At 36.8% G+C, this 17,500-nt stretch overlaps 1 protein-coding gene across 2 annotated transcripts in view; it reads left to right on the top strand.

Moving 5' to 3' along the window:
- Window positions 1-2,142: 2,142 nt before the first annotated feature.
- Window positions 2,143-17,500, top strand: part of LOC149025670 (ARM repeat superfamily protein) — a 47,312-nt gene continuing 31,954 nt past the window's right edge. Inside the window, exons 1-5 of one of the 2 annotated variants that reach the window (XM_089145864.1) lie at window positions 2,143-2,474; window positions 9,202-9,263; window positions 9,410-9,502; window positions 12,470-12,641; window positions 16,959-17,074. In XM_089145864.1, the coding sequence (XP_089001990.1) occupies window positions 2,351-2,474; window positions 9,202-9,263; window positions 9,410-9,502; window positions 12,470-12,641; window positions 16,959-17,074 (567 nt within the window). In that variant the 5' untranslated portion in view covers window positions 2,143-2,350. Of the gene's footprint in view, window positions 2,475-9,201; window positions 9,264-9,409; window positions 9,503-12,469; window positions 12,642-16,958; window positions 17,075-17,500 lie in introns of those variants that run through there. The other variant, XM_089145865.1, reaches the window with a different exon arrangement.

Here is a 17,500-nt window from a genome sequence, read left to right as displayed (position 1 = left end):
AATTTACAACCTCAAGTCCTTCATCTACCTGATGCCCAAAACCCTCTCTGCTGCTATCCCAAAAAGGAATTCTCGACTCTGTTTCTGGGTTGAGTTATACTTATACTGTCTTCTTCTGTTTGTGTAGAAATAAGAAGTTTCTAACTTCCCTTTTCTTGTCTAAAATTTGGAAACACCTAAATTGGGGCTTTTCGATCATACTTGGTATCTTGGTTTTTAGCCAGTCGACGGCGTTTGCCCATTTGCCCATATGTGAGTTAACCTAAATTCCTTGCTTTTAAAAGTAAAAACTGTGTGTATTTCTAATCTATTCTCATCACTTCGATTATGGGTTAGTGCATTTGAATATTACGGGATGCCCTGCTTCATTGAAGTTGATAGGATCAACCGGCGCTTTGAGATATTTAGGGTGAGGGATATAGGAGCTTGTGGAACTATCTGGCTTATTACAAGGCAGTGCAGCTACATCATACTCGAATTGTATTTTTGGAGCTAAATGTGATTTTGTAGCTTTTTTTCATGAATCACTTCTGAATTTTTGTCTTCTTTTTGCATTCTTACTTGCTGCAGGTATGACTAAAAGAATTCTTACTTGCTGCAGGTATGACTTAGTAAAAGGCAATGTCTGCTTTTACTTTCTGCTAGATCTCTATCACATTTTTTCTTGGATCATTTATTTGAGGTGAGATCCTGTCCCATACTCCAACTTTGGGATAGTAGCGTCGGTGTGAGAAGAAAATGAGAGAGAGGGTTTTGGGCATCGGCTAGATGAAGGACTTTAAGTTGTAAATTAATAAAGTTTAAGAACTTAAAATGTAAAAGAGAAAAACTAACATTCACACAGAAACCCTCGTTCCTTAAATCTCAACCCTTCATTTAAAAGTTGATAACGTGGCCAAATCATGGCCGTCGGCAACAGCAGGCAATTGCTGCCGCAAATAAAAATCCCTAAGTAGCTTTGTAATGTCATGTCTTAAATTACACAAATTTAACTTGTGGTTGTTAGACTTTGTTGATATTGCTTCATCACAGAAGTTGTGTCTAAGGTTTAACTTGTCTCACTTGGGTTATCTTTATAGCTGTCCATGTAGCCCTTAGTAAATCCTTCAAGAGATGCCCTATAGTGATATTCCTGTGCTAATATCCTGAATGGCTCCTTTTCAAAAAAGTCCCATGCTTAATTTGTCACCATCTAATTCATTAGATAAATCTATACACATTAAAATTAGTAAGCGCTCAAATGATTACTCTTCATAATATATGAAATGCTTTCCATAGAATTGCTTTTGGCACAATGGTAGTAATCTCCTATGTATATAGGCAGAAAAACCAAGGAGATTCAAACTTCTATCTCTTCACACCTTCTCTTCCACTCTCTCTTTCCTATATGACAACTAATGCTTTGGACTAAGGATTTTTTTTTGGTATCAATTCTCATTATCTATTATCTCTATTTAAAATAAATAAGTACAAGAATTCATTATTGGTCAAGAATAAAAAATGATTTGGTTAATTTTGTCATAAATAAATTATGGAATAAAAAAAATAAGTTTGATATGCCAAAAGAAAAAATGGTTAAAAAATGATAGTAATCAAATGAGAAAAGATAAAAGAGAAAAAAAGATAATTTTTATAAAAGAATGTGTATTGACTATTTTACCCTCATCTTAATTATAATAAGTAACCTTTGCATAAATGAAGAGAATGAAATTCTCACCATAATTCATAACAAATAAAAAATCTATTATGAATTTTGAAAGCTTTATTATTATCATTATTATTATTTTTGGTTGCCAACTCCGATTTATTATTTTAAATAAAAACAAAACTGATAATAGGTGACAAACAATTTAAAGTAATGAAAATTTCTCAAATTGATAATTAATACTTTCATAAAATAAAAAGAAAATTCTATAATACTTTTATTATTTTCAAAATTATTAATAATAAACCTAATATATTATTAGAACCACCTCCGAAAAAACATTCGCTTTTAATAGGTTTGAATATCTATTTGAAAAATCACCTAAAATAAAGTTATCATATTATAACAAAAAGTAAAAGCATATCATATGGTGCAGGTTAATCTATTGCGCACCACGTGGTGCGCAGAATATGTAGAGTCATTCTACACTAGGATGTCCAAAACCCTACACCTCTGTGTTTCTTTTGGCGGACCGTTAAAGGAAACCTTGGAGCCTCTTACACTGAACTGATACTACATATAAATCCACACGAAATTCAAAGATCTCGCACTTCGATTACGGAAGGTGCGCTCCTTTTAGCGGGAAAACGCAGACAAAGAGCAGGAGGGGACATTTGGTAGTTTTCACTGAAAGAGTACGTGCTAATGTCGAATACCGTCGATCAAGATCAGCAATGGCTTCTCAGCTGTTTGAATGCAACACTGGATACTAATCAAGATGTCCGGTCATTTGCTGAAACATCATTAAACCAGGCTTCCTTGCAACCAGGTTTGATTTCTCGCTGTCTCACTTATTCACAATGACTCTCAATTGTGTTTTCCTGCTCCGATGAATTATCGATGTGTTTATATCATTTACAATCGTTGATCCATTCTACTATTTATCTCGTTGGTGGCGTGTAAGTGTGCGTTTTGTTTTAGGGGCCTGGGTTGGGAGTGGGTGGATGGGCTTCCGTAACTGTGTTACGGTTACATTCTCCGATAGTTTTTACATGCTCCGTATTTTTGTAATTGAGCATAAGCATAAAGACTATCATTCTCAAAAGGCGACGACAACCCAGTCAAATTATGCATTGTTGGGTATTGAAACTCTCCAATCGTAGTCTTAGCAAGCTAAATAACCCTAGGCTTATATGATTTCAAATGAACAACTTTAGAGCTTTAGACTTAGTTGATCTCTTGATTTCCGGGAGTAAATGTATGCCCTTTTAACAACAGGAAGATTTTATGTTGACCTAGGAACTTAAATGGTTACATGTCATAGTAAAACACAAAAATGAATTACAGAATATATCATATACACCTTGTTTTTTCAGTTCAGCGTGTTTAGGCCCTGAAATTGCCACCAGAACATTCTGGTTTAGTAAGAATTGGATCTGACACCGATGACTATATGGAGCATGAGTAAATGTGGAAAATATAGAGGGCACATTAATAGGATGACTCAATAGGAAAACAAATGGAGGGTATTTTGGTATTTTGCAATGTCATCTGCCTAAAGTTATCAATTCGAAGGAGAAAGAGCATGCATGGTTCAGTGGATCTTTGGTGGCAGGATTGAGTAGTATATATGCTCACGTGCAGATGCACGTGGATTTTTTGGTTTTGTCATGATTAAGTAGATTAATACAGAGTACAACTTCCTAGTAGTAATGCCTAATTTTGTCCGGTTGATCTTAAGTTCTAGTCATTTTAGAATAGGTACAAAATTTGAAGGTTATAAAGAAGAAAAGAGAGAAATAGTGGAGTAAAATATTTGGAAGTTGTGCTTCATGTTTTCTTTCTATGCTTGCTTTCTATTTACTCTTACTCTTCTCTCAAAAGTTTCAAATTTTATTCATGGATGAATGAACTACAAATTCTGTTGCTTTGTTCATATTTCAAAGTGGCTAGATTACACTTTGTTTTGGCCTCTTTCATCAATTAAAGCAATGAGTTTTTTGTTTTTCCTTTTCTTTTCTCAAGATTTTCTCTATAACATCACACTAACCTTGTAAAATGATAGAAGTGTAGGTAAAGTTATAAAAAGAAAAGAAAAAAAGAAAGAAAAAGAGATTAGTGAATAAAAATAGACTAGAGAAGGGGAGATTGGTGGAGATATGTCTATAGTTTTGCGAACACTTACAAAATAAAAATATAACTAACACATAGAAGATAACTTTTGGATTTCAGAAGGAGGGTATAATAAAACCATGATTGGACATTCAAGTATTTTTCGTCAAGCGCATGACAAAACCTGAAGCCATCATCACTTTTGCTAGAAGATCAGTTGGAATAATTTGTCTTTAATTTTATGGGGACTGTGTGTCTTGTCGAATAGAGGAAGCCAAGTCTTTGAATTTTCATTACTCTATCATAGTAGAGCCAAGTTTGAATGTGATAGCAACACTGAGGAACGGAGGAAAAATGCGACATGGGATCGTCAGTTCAGATTCTTTGGGGAAGAACTCAAACTCTTTTCTTTATGTGCCTAAGCTACGTTGAGTGGAGTGGCTCTGGCTCTTATTTTAACTTACAGTCGGAAATAAATTTGCAAGGTGCAAACTCGTAACAAATGCTGTCTGATCAATTCATTGGGTGCTGAAGGAACCGACGAAGAGACCATGATATGTGCCTCACCGTATCAGAGAAAGTAGGAGAATGTTATCACAAGGTTTTACGCTGAAGGCTAGAGGTAACCGCCGACTTGTTCATCAGTTGTGCAATCGAATATGCATTTGATGAAACTTATTGGAAGAATAAAGAGCTCGACATCATGGGAATTCAAATACCATCAGGAGTGTTTTTCACATTCAATCTTTAGACAGAACCATGATTCCATATTATAGTATTGACCTAGTTGGAAATCTGTCTACATAAGATCTCAGTTGGGAGGAATTCTTCAAAAAACTGCAAACCTCTGATTGATTACTAATCTTTATCTGCTGGAATTGGAATTGGAATAAAATAAGCAAAGTAAATCTGGACCTACCTACTGCCACTGAGTGAAGGAATTTTTTAAACAAAAGATACTTGTGCTCAATTAAGAGAACACATTGAACAGTCATATCGAATCTCTACTTTCAAAATGTAGTTCATCCAAGCCGGCAAAGTAATCAGACATTCGAAGGGAACAAAATATGTGAACTTGCATTTGGAGATTGCAATAAGTTTGTCCTTATGGTTCCCTATTTTTTCATTCTTCAGGGAAGACGCCAAACCTATTGGGTAGTGGCCTCTAGGTTTTGTTGTTGAAAAGAACTTTTATAGTATGATAATAAATTAGGAATACGGTTGATAAAAGGAAGCATCGATTTTGCTGTTATGAATAATATTTATAGGGAAACAAACAAGAGAGGTGACTATTTGTAGAGCGACATAACTTTTGAGGTAAGGAGGTATTAGTTAAAGAGTTGCAACTGTTGTTAATAAGTAAGGGTAGTAAAAAACAAGAGAAGTGACTATTTGTAGAGATGCATAACTTTTGAGGTAAGGAGGTATTAGTTAAAGAGTTGCAACTGTTGTTAATAAGTAGGGGTAGTTTAGTCCAATGAAAAAACATATAAATGAGGAATACAATTGATAAAAGGAGGCATTGATTTTGTTGTTATGAATAATATTTATAGGAAAAATACAAGAGAGTGACTATTTGTAGAGAGGCATAACTTTTGAGTTAAGGAGGTATTAGTTAAAGAGTTGCAACTATTGTTAATAAGTAGGGGTAGTTTAGTCCAATGAAAAAATATTATAGGAAAAAAACAAGGGAGATGACTATTTGTAGAGAGACATAACTTTTGAGGTAAGGAGGTGTTAGTTAAAGAGTTGCAGCTGTTGTTAATAAGTAGGGGCAATAAAAAATAAGATAGGTGACTATTTTTAGAGAGGCATAACTTTTGAGGTAAGGAGGTATTAGTTAAAGAGTTGCAACTGTTGTTAAAAAACAAGAGAGGTGATTGTTTGTAGAGAGGCATAACTTTTGAGGTAAGGAGGTATTAGTTAAAGAACTGCAACTGTTGTTAATAAGTAGGGGTAGTTTAGTCCAATGTAAAAACAAACAATAATTGAATTGGGTTTTCCTTTTATATAGTAGTATGATAAGTTAGCTATTGGCACCAACATCTCCAAGTATTATTTTCAACTTCATGTGGACAATGATGGTCAAAGAGTTTATGCCCTGTTTGTCACTTTAGCCCCCTTATGATCTTTGGTTTCAACACCTTTCTTGTCCATCTCACTTGAAATGCTGATGTTCATCCCATTCAGTCTTTGTATTACTATGGCTTGCAGGGGTCAATGTACACACTATGTTCTAAAGAACAAGAAAGAACATGTTTTATTTCCATGTTAGCTATATATATATGAAAAGAACAGATTTACAGATGTTTTCAGGTCACTATGGGATGATCAAGGTTCTTATGTTTGAATTAGGCTTTTGCATTATTGACATAGTTCTATCTTTTTCTTTGTAAATTTAATTACCATTAGATAATGCTGGGAGAACTAGTTATTATATATGCAAGACTGCCTCCGTATGCTTGACAACATTTGTAAGAAGTTGAAACTTTGGAAGGGTAAGCTTCTATCCTTTGCTGGGAGAGTGGTCCTCATCCGTTCTGTTCTCCAGGCCTCCTGTCTCTATTCTTTCCATCTCCGATCTGATTTCCTCTAGACTGCTCCTATGCCCTCCAACCCTTCTTGGGTTTGGAGGAAAATTCTCTTGCTGCGCCCCCGCGCCATCTCCACCTCCATCTCCTTGCATTCCACCACCTCCTTCTGGCTTGATCTGTGGCATCTGTTGGGCATTCTCTAGAACCTCTTTGGTCCTCACACTGTTTATGACACCCGTATCCCCAAATCCACCCCCTTGTTAAGCTTCATCTCAAACGGGTCCTGAATTCCTTCCCTCCTCCCCATTCTCACACAGGTTTGGGAATCTCTTACCCCCCTTTAGTTCCACTAGAGACCTCACTATTTGGCTCCCTTCCCCCACCAAAACCTTCTCCACCTCATCCGCCTGGAACCTCCTTAGATCCATAACCCTAAGCCCCCCTGCCCCCATTGGTTTGGTTCAAAGGCTACATTCCCCGTCACTCCCTAACCCTTTGGAGGGCCCTCAACCATGCTCTCCCCACCCAATCTTTCCTCATTGACCGCCACATCCCTAATAACCCCAATTGCATCCTTTGTTGGAACGGTTTGGAGAACCTTGAGCACCTTTCTGTTTCTTGACCCTTCTCCAGATTTATCTGGGGAAAAGCCCTAGCTTCCATTTGGCCCCGTTCAAGGCGATCTTATGAGTTTTTTCAAGATTGGCCATGGATTTTGAGAAACTTTCAGGTTCTTCCATTTGCGATCGGATCGGTAAGCTATTGTATTGTGCCTTGATCCATCATCTATGGTGGGAGCGCAATCTTCGGAGATGGACATCCAAATCCCACCCTATAGACAGGATTTGGAACGCCATCTATTTTGATGTATCTTCTAGACTGTTAGCTATTCCCCATCCCTCTGTTGATGATACTCCAAGGAACATGCTTATTGTTGTCTCCTGGGGCCTTAATTCTCCTTTTTGGCCTTCTGCTTAAGGGCCTTGTTCTCTTGTTTCTTTTCATTTAATATATTTATTTATTCATCCGAAAAAAAAAAACACTTGTCTAATTTATTGTGGTTTCTTAAGAAGATGATACTTTGATCCGACTATCATATTTGAGATTAGTCTAAAATGTAGTGTATATACCTTAATGAATGTTAGACCAGAATAATTTATTCTGCTGAAACGAGTTGGGTTATAATTTATGCGTAAAGCACATTGTTTCTAGTTGGTTCCTATTTACAAGTATTTTTTTTTTTGGTGTGAATAATGTTAGATTTCATCTAGGACGGGCCTTGGTGCAATGGTCGGTGGACCAAAGTTGTAGCCTGAGGTCAAGGCATCAAAACAGCCTCTTAGAAAAATTGGTGGGGTAAGGCTGCAAGGAAAATGGCATCCCCCGGTGGAATCTGCTTGTGTGGAAGACTTCGGCACTGGTTTTGCCCTTTAATGTTTGGATTTTAATTATGCAACCTATATTTAATTATTGGTCGCCACTATTTTCAATGCATGTACGTTATTTTCAATGTTCTATAAAATGTCTTGATGTTCAATGAGAATTTCAAAACAATCTAAAAGCCGAGAAAGTCCTTTTGATGAGGTTGTGATGTAAGTTCTTTGTGTATATTTGAGTATCCGAAAACTCTTTTCTCAAATGCTGAAAGCCTTAGGTAAAAGAACTCCTTTGATTTCTATGTTATATATGTTCCAATTCTGATAGTGCCCCTAAGTTATCGAAGTTAGATGTCTGAGTTTCTGACACATCATAATTATATTTGGAGCATGGTGGCTTTTTCTTTGGTCTTAAAATTAATTGTTTTGATTTAGGTAGGAAGAACAAGAACAGCAATGGCTATCAATTGGGTCAAACTGGCCAAAAATGTGCACAGTGGGCTTAATTTGGGGTGCCTATGGGTTGCATTGGTCATGGGGCGACTTCTTCAGGTTTTCCATTGTATTGAGTCAATGTTTTTATAACCCTCCCAAAATTTGTGGTTTTAAGGTATAGTTGAGATTAATGTTAATCTCTACTTTAGTAGTGTTCCTAGAAGGGTTGGATGGATATGCTACAATCCACCCATAGGTCTCTTTTTATTTATTTATTTATTTTTATAATAAATTTCTTGAAAAGAATTTCTATTCTGAAGACGAGTAGTAAGGGATTCTCTGTATCATTCGTTAAGGGTTTTTCATTTTTCTTTTCCCCATCAAGTTACAAATAAAGAGTAAGGATCTTACCTACCATGAACGATTTGAGAAATAATTTAGCCATTTCGTTTCAATCTGGTTCCTGCTTTCTATTTTCTCGTAATTAATGATTCTCGACTCTCTTTAGGTGACTTTTTCCCTCAAGATAACTATAGGTTAAAGGCTTCTTCTCCTTGAGAATAGACCATTCTACTGGAATTTCATGCAATTATGTGTCGTTCCTCTCCCTTTGGACTCCATTGGTTCGACCATTCAAGATCCCCACTCTATTACTTCGTCTAACTACGTTTAAATACTAATCTTGGATAGAACATGTTAAATCATTTAGGATAAGGTTGATGTTTTATTTAATGCTTTGCTAGTAGTTTTTGCTTTTTTTATTTTTATTTTGTAAAATGAATATCTACCAGTTAATTGGAATTCTGCTGCTCTTTATCTGGCTGGACTGTTCACTACTGAATATGTTTGTGCACAAGTAGCTTTCTTGTATTACATGTTTCTGTAGCAGCCAATGGTTTATTAGTAATTTGTGATAGTAATTTACTTTCATAAATTAATTGTGTTGCTGGTTTATTCCATTTACCTGCTTATTAGGCTATTAGCTATTGTTGTCTATCATAAACTAGTTGTGCTATTGATGATTTATTATCTGCTTAGTAGCAATTATAAACCCCCCAGCCCCCTTTTTTTAAATAATGAATTCTTGATTGTTGTGAAGGTTTTGGAGCTGCTTTATGCAAGGTTACTGTAAACAAGGAACTACCATTGGGATTGCGTCAGATATCCTTTCGTAACATTTATTTCTGTTATTTTATTTTATTTCCTTCTCATATTCTAACATTTTGATTGTCAAGTCCTTTCAACAATTATCCTACCTGTTATCTATTAAGAGAATGATATCTTTGTTTAACTTGACACATCCTTACCTAGCTGCAGTCATCCTAAAGCAATTTATTAAAAAGCATTGGCAGGAAGATGATGAAGCTTTTGAACATCCGGTTGTTTCAAGTGATGAAAAGGTCTTGTAGTTTATCCTTGGTTAATTCTGGCGTGTTGATAAGATCCATTTATGTGCTTGCACTCTTTTTGCACCAGATACCTACATACTCTAACAACATTTAGGTTGGGGGGGGGGGGGGGAGAACTCATCCTATTTGTAGTTGGCTATTTTTTGTCCCTTATTACCCTGTTTTGCCATTATGTCGAATGTCTGGTATACAACCTGTCAAGTGGTTATTTTAAGTATTTCCAAAAGCCTAAATACAAAACTAATGCCCGAAAACCTGTTACTTATTATGTGTTAGTGTGCATAGCTTTAAATTTGCCAATAAAAAGTCAAATTTTTGTGATACACTGATACCCAAAAAAACCTTTGTGGATATAATTTTTTGTGGCATATCTAGTTTTTAAAAAAAAATTTTTAGATGAATAAAAAATATATTAAACGAAAGAAAACAAGAGAACAAGGCCTTTAAGCAGAAGGCCGAAAAGGAGAATTAAGACCCCAGGAGACAACAGTGAGCCTGTTCCTTGGGGTATCATCAACAGGGGGATGGGGGATAGCTATTAGCCTAGAAGAAACATCAAAATAGATGGCATTCCAAATCTTATTAGTAGAACGGGATTTGGAAGTCCATCTCCTAATATTACGCTCCCACCATAGGTGATGTATCAAGGCACAATAGACTAGCTTTTCAATTCAATCGCAAATGGAAGAGCCTGAAAAGTTTCTCAAAATCCAAGACCAATCTTGAAAAAACCCATAGGATCGCCTTGACCGTGGCCAAAATCCAAATGGAAACTAGGGCTTTCCCCTAGATAGATCTGGATAAGGGGCAAGAAAAGAAAAGACGCTCAAAGTTCTCCAAACTGTTCTAGCAAAGGATGCAATTGGGGTTAGCAGGGATATGGCGGCCAATAAGGAAGGATTGGGTTGGGAGGGCAAGGTTAAGGGCTCTCCAATGGGTAAGGCAATGGCGGGGAATAAAGCCTTTGAACCAAACCAAAGGGGGCCAGGGGGCTTAGGGCTATGGGGTCTGATGAGGTTCTAGGCAGAAGAGGTGGTGGGAAGCCAAACAATGAGATCTCTAGAGGAGTTAGAGATGCGGGGAGGGATTCCCAAACTTGTGTGAGAATGGGGAGGGGGGAAGGGATCCAGGCTCCATTTGAAATGAAATTGGACAAGGGGGTGGTTTTAGGGATATGGGAACCATAGACAGTACGTAGATCAAAGATGTTATAAAGAATGCCTATCAGATGCCATAGATCAAGCCAGAAGGAGGTGGTGGAGCCAGAGGAGATACAAGTAGAGATAGCGGAGATGGCGCAGGGGCGCAACAAGATAATTTTCCTCCAAACCTAAAAGGGATTGGAGGGCATAGGGACAGTCCAGAGGGAATCCGAACGAAGATGGAATGAGTAGACCCACCTAACCTAGATAAAATCATGTTTTGCAGCAATTTTCCAAATTAGTTTGAGAAGGCAAGCTATATTAAGATATAACATCATTGATTCGACGGATTCCCAGGCCACCTTCAGAGGTAGGGCGACAAATGAAAGACAATTGTCTGGGTGGATGGAACGCATGGCTTCCTGCCCTTTTCAAAGGAAGGCACATAATAAAGACTCCATGGCACGGATGGTAGATTGGGAATCAAGAAGATTCCGCACCGATAGAGATAGGAAGACTGTAGCACAGATCGGATGAGCACCACTCTACCGGCAAAAGATAGAAGCTTACCCTTAAATTATAACACATTAAACTGGCATATCTAGTTATGCCTTCTTATATGTGTCTGGAATACTCAAGGAGTCAAGGGTGCATATTTCACTTGTATAGACACCATGATTTGGACTTGCATGGCCTCTATTATTTTGCAATCTTGAAAGAATCTTGGGTATTATGCTGCCCATGATGCCCATCCCTATGTTTCCCAATCAATGCTTGTTTGCTAGGATTTATGTGTCTCATTGGTATAGTTTGTGTCATGTCTAGTTTGCACGTTCATCAATTTATATGCTGCTACCATCTTGGTTTAGTAACTTCCCCCGGAACACTATCTCTAGTAGAACATGTGTAACCAGCCTTAGTAGGACCCTTAGTTTCTAGGGTTTCTCTTGCATTGGTTTTCCATACAAAAATTTGGGTATTTTTCAAGAGTCTTGTTGCTATTGAGCACAGTGCATATGTCAACATCTTTGGGAATCAAGGCAGGTGATGGGTATCAAAATCCAAGGCGTCTAGGTGACAAGCGGCCCCAGAGAGACTGCGTGGATGCTTAGGCAGTACCTTGATAACCTTGCCCATACCTGAATTTTTCTTTTTATTTTTTGATCTGCCTTTAAAAGGTACCATCTTTTCTCTGTGTTCTAGTTCTTCTACTTCTTCGAATCTGCCCACTGATTCTGTAGCTGTCTAGCTCTCCTATCTTTAGTAGGTTTGCTTTATAACTGTAAATTTGTCTGTCAGATTCAGATCATCTTTTATATACCTGTTATATCGGCTGATCAGAGTGATGGACCAAATTTTTTTACAGATCAGATTGTTATTGTTGAGTTGCTCAATGTTCTCTAAGGTTCTATTCCTATAACTGCAATCCTATTTCAAGCTGATACCCCTCTTGAATTCCCTGTTTGAGATTAGTGCTGTACCATTGTTTGTTTATTTAAAGAACTGTCATTATTGAATTCATCTCTTGCTTATTTTGCTATAGTTTATGAATATTTTTGAAATCCACTTTGTCTTTGAGAGTCCTAAAATCATTTTTTGAGTTCTAAGTTGGCTCTCAACTGTTTTGATTGCTTGATTTTCATGTTCACTATTGGTTGACCTTTTCCCTTAACATGTTTTGATTTACTTATCTGTTTCTTTCTTTCTTTCTTCTTCTTTTTTTTTGGGGTTGGGGGGGGGGGTGTTTTCTCGCATGGATCTTCTTATGATGTTATGAGTTTTCAGATGTCACTTATTCTATTGAGTCATATGTCAGGCAGTTATACGTCAACTACTACTTTTTTCATTGGATGACCCTCATGGGAAAATCTGCACAGCGGTTGGAATGGCTGTTGCATCCATTGCCCATTATGATTGGCCAGAGGAGTGGCCAAACTTATTGCCGTCTCTTTTAAAGCTGATTGGCGACCTGACTAACATGAATGGAGGTAACATTTTTGGTATCCTTTTTCTCTTTCTTGTCTTATCATTATCAGATTCATAAAGTAGTTACTTTTCCTTTATTTCGCTTTTGTACATATGCGGAACATATTGTCAAGATCAATCGATTTGTTGATTTCCAAGGAGCTTCTATGAACCAAATCATTAATCATAGGCTTATTCTAACTCTTATTAGAATTAAGACAAATTAAATTTTAGAAGACAGTAATTTGAAATAACTTTGATCTTTGTGGTATGGATCTAGAACTTGAACTTGGGCCCAACTTGCTTACTCAGAAAACTGAGTTGTGGTGAGATCTTGCATTTTTTTGGGATAGCTCAGATGGCCATCTTAGGGGTTATTTACTTATTTTTATGGGAGATTAATGTGGGACTGAATGGTGAAGAAAGAAGGTTAAGTAGGATAGGGGAAAGAAGGAGAAGAAGAAGAGAAGAGGAGAGAGAAGGAGGGCTGCAAACGCTCAATGCTAGTGCTTCAATTCATCCTCCCCCCCCCCCTCTACAAAAGTCCCTTTTTTTTGGGGGCAATGTAAGGGCCTATTTATAGGATTATAGCTTGCCTAAAGCTTTATAAGAAATAAAAACTTAGTAGACTAAAAATATAAACTAATATGCTAGTAACTAGTGACAACAGAATCTTATGGAAATAGAAACTAATTGAAATTAGAAACTACTAGTCTTTGTTTTTCAGCCACATAAATAACTAAGATCCTAAATCTCCCAAGCATAAAATCTTAATGTAATCTAATCTTGGGCCCACAAATCCTCTATGAAACATTCCCGATAGGCTAAATAATGGGCTATAAGTCTATGTCACTGTTCACATGAACAGTTTATGGCGTTTTTAAAGACTATCTGAACTAAATGGGCTGGGCTGGACCATTGTTGGTTCACTTGGTCCTAGTTCCATGCTTTAAAAAAAAACTTGTCCTTGAGTTCTAGTGAAATTAAAACTGAAGTTGTATGGAAAGCACTTGTCCAAGAAGGAAGTATGCCCCTTTTTTTTGAACTTGTGCATAATTAAGAGAGATAAAGTTTTTTTGCGAGAGTGATGTTAATCACAGTGGTAGTGAATAGGTGGAGAATATAATGGGAGGAAGATCATAGAATGAACAAGAAATAAAGAAGACAAATCATAGAGAAGAAGAATTAGTAGGGAAGACAGACCATAAGAAAAAGGAACTTAGTAAGGAAGAAAAATTAAGAGCAAGCTCGAGAGAGTGACGAATCCAATAGATAGAGTTATCCAAGTTTGGGCTTTGTCCTATGATACCAATTAATGTGGGACTAAATAGAGGAAAAAAGAAGGATAAAGAGGATAACGGAAAGAAGGGGAAATCTAAGAAGAATTAGACTTGTGGAAAGGGAAGAAGAAGAACACTCATAAGAAGAAGAGAAGAGGAGAGAGAGAAGGGGTGGCTGAAAACCCCCAATGCTGGGGGGGCAATGGGCCGGGTTGGGTTGGGTCAGACTTGAACCCTAACCCGACCCAAAAATCCCCAACCCTCCCGACCCTGACAGGGCCTAACCCAACCTGGCCCGCCCTGATTAACCCTGATAGGGTGGGGTAGGGTCAAGTTGACCTTGATTAAATCTGGCAGGGTTTGGGGTTGGCTCTAATATACCTGACCTTAAACCTAAGTTTTATTAAATGAACTATAATTAATTTGAGAAAAGGGATTATATGACTTTAGACATAATCAAACCCAAGACGTGTTGGTTGAAAAGTGATAGACTTACCAACTGAGCAAGCATGTTTTAGTGTTACATTTATGTTTTAATTACAACTTTAACTAGATTAAACTAACACAGGGTTGGGCCAAACCTGAACCTGATCTGACCCTGTCAGGGCTGCTTATTTTGTAACCCAAGCCCGCCCTTTAGGTTGAAAAAGTCGGGCTGAAGGGGCTGGGCCGGGTCAACAGGGTTTATTGACACCCCTACCCAATGGTAAAGCTTCAATTCATCTTTTTTTCTTTCTTCTCCAAAAGTCTTTATTTATTTATTTATTTTATTTTATTGCAATGTAAGGGCCTCTTAAAGCTTTACAAGAAATAGAAACTTAGTAGACAATGAAGTATGAATAGAAACTAATATCCTAGTAACTAGTGACAATAGAATCTTATGGAAATAGAAACTACTAGTTTTTATATTTCAGCCACATAATTAACTAAAATAGAAACTACCAAAATAGAAACTAAACTAAGATCCTAAATCTCCCAAGGATAAAATCTTCATGTAATCTGATCTTGGGCCCACGAATTCTCTATGAAACATTCCTGATAGGCTAAATAATGGTTTTTTACACTGTTCACATGAACACTGTTTTGGCCTCTTTTTGGCCTTCTAAAAGACCATCGAACTGAATGGGCTGGTCTGGTCCATTGCTGGTTCACTTGGTCTTGGTTCCATGCTGGTTGTCCTGTATCAGAGATGGGGACCATGCAGCGGAAACTTGGCATATAGCCTATATTAGGCTTTCTGAAAACAGTGACACTTAAGATTTATGAAAAGGTAAATCTAACTTAGATTTTGATTTCGGACCATAGGTTGTAGCCTTTGCAATGAACTAAAGTTTTAAATACCTTATTCTACAACTAATTTTGTCATAAAAGGTAATTGAATCATACATTTCAGGTAAAACGATTTAAATAGGCATTACAAATGTTCAAATTACATATGCTTGGATGTGTTTGAAACTACGCTATATTGGTTGTAGCACTAGATGTAGTAGGAATCATTTGTAGGGGAAACTCTGACAAAGAATCCTGTGAAAAATCAATTTTAAGTGTGAAGAACACTATATTCAACAGAGAAAATAGGACTTAATTATATATTGAGTTGGGTTGATATTTGGTCAAGCAGAGATTTTAGACTTGACCAAGATATTTTGCAAGACATTGCACTTTTCTATTTCTCCTATTATCTCGTATTGCGTATTGGAAAGTAATCTCGAGATCTCATGAGTTCTTGATCTGTGCTCCGTAGTTTTAAATATTTAGAGCTTATAACCATGTAATGAAAATTTAATCATCCAAAAAAAAACCATGCAATGAAAGTTATGGTGCTAGCATGCAGTACTTCAATACTTTCATTAGATTCATACTTTTATTATGTCTCAATTAAATTACAACCAAATGGGTTCAACTCTTTGGTTTCTGAATTGCAATCGTACTTGATATTATATGAGTGGAATTGAGAATTGTGTTGATTAACACCTTCCCAGTCAAGCTGGATGGTGTTTTCTCTTTTAATTTTTTGTGTTATGTTCAAACTTGTTTTCTTTAGTGTTCAATTTGATCATTTTGTGAGGTGTCTTTTGCAAAGCTGATAAGCCTCAAGTTGGGATCAGGAAATGCTTGAAGGCCTCTAGGAAAAATGCACTTTCACACTACAGATTGTTTGTTCTTTATTTTGGTTTTCTTTTTTTTTTTTTTTCCTTTTTCTTTGGGGGGGGGGGGGGAGAGGACTGTTGGTGGTTAGAGTGCTGCAAGTTGTAGTTCTCTTCATAATGGTGGGAAAGTGAAATTATTTTGGCATTTTTACTGTGATGGAGTTGGACATTTGTTAATTATTTATTATTGGCAGACTATAATCTGTAGCTGATCTCATTTAGTTCGGAAAAGGTTTTTACTATATTGGAATTGGACTTTTTTTGTTAATTATTTATTATTGGCGGACTATAATCCATGTAGTCAAGCCCATTTAGTTGAGATTAGGTTTAGCTGAATTGAGTTGGCTTGAGTATGTATTCCCATGTAAAATTCTGAACTATTGTTATTTTGAGGCTTGTGCTCCATACCTTGATGTGTATGCATCTTTTAGGAACTGGAGCACATGCAATGCCTCTTTAAACTTGACTTGTTATTTTTTAATTGCTTTTTTCCTGCAAATCTTTGCCAAAGCTGATGTAGAATATAGACGGGCAAACCAGCCTTGCTTGAGCCAACTGGACCAAGTCAAACCAAACCAGCTGGTCTACTAAAAGGGCCAAACATAGGCAAAAACACTCATGTGAACAGTGTCACAGCCTACCTATTTTGGATATTAATGAAAATATTATTAGAAGGTTTGATTGGACCCACTTGCATATGCAGCTCTGGTAGGCTGAAGACTTTATTTAGTTTCTTCTCTACTTGTTTCCTAAGTATTTAAAGGTAGTTTCTATCTTAGTATTCAAGCATGTTGCTGATTTCTAAGCCTCATTTGACCGACTTTCAATTTTTCTTTTCTTTTCTTCGGGGGGTGTGGGGTGTGTGTGTGTGGGGGTTATTCAATTGAATTAATGTTCTGAAATTGTGCAGTCCGTGGAGGTCTAAGATGCTTGGCTCTTCTTTCCGGAGATTTGGATGATACAGTGGTGCCAAAGTTAGTCCCAGTTCTGTTCCCTTGTTTGCATACAATTGTATCGTCTCCACAGGTTAGTTTATGGCATCACATTTTCATATTGTTTCTTCACAATTGTAAACACCATACACTTAGAAAGAATGTGGGGGAAAATACTGTCTCTTGATGATGTTAATATTTTCAATATTTTGGGGTAAACATATTATTCTTTTAGTTATTAGTTATCTATGTAATTGATCCAGCATTTGAAAATTCTATAGAGCAGGCCCTTTTTTCTATTTATGCTTTTATATTGTATTAACTATCCATCTCTGCCTTGGGAGCTGTTGCCTGTACTTTATTCATAAAAGGTCCTCTTACGTAGAAAGTCGAAATCTTGACTGTGTCATCATCTGTTTCAACATACAGCACCCTGTGATCTACTCTGTTCCTGTTTTACTAAGATGTAATTTGTCCTACCATTTTCACCACATTTATTCATTTAATTCTGAATCATCTT

The sequence above is a fragment of the Hakea prostrata genome, chromosome 2 (assembly GCF_041222555.1).
Source record: "Hakea prostrata isolate BN-2017 chromosome 2, UWA_Hpros_2, whole genome shotgun sequence".
Classification (NCBI taxonomy): Eukaryota; Viridiplantae; Streptophyta; class Magnoliopsida; order Proteales; family Proteaceae; genus Hakea; species Hakea prostrata.
Note: the sequence above shows the minus strand (reverse complement) of the source record. Positions and strands in the feature narration are given on the sequence as shown.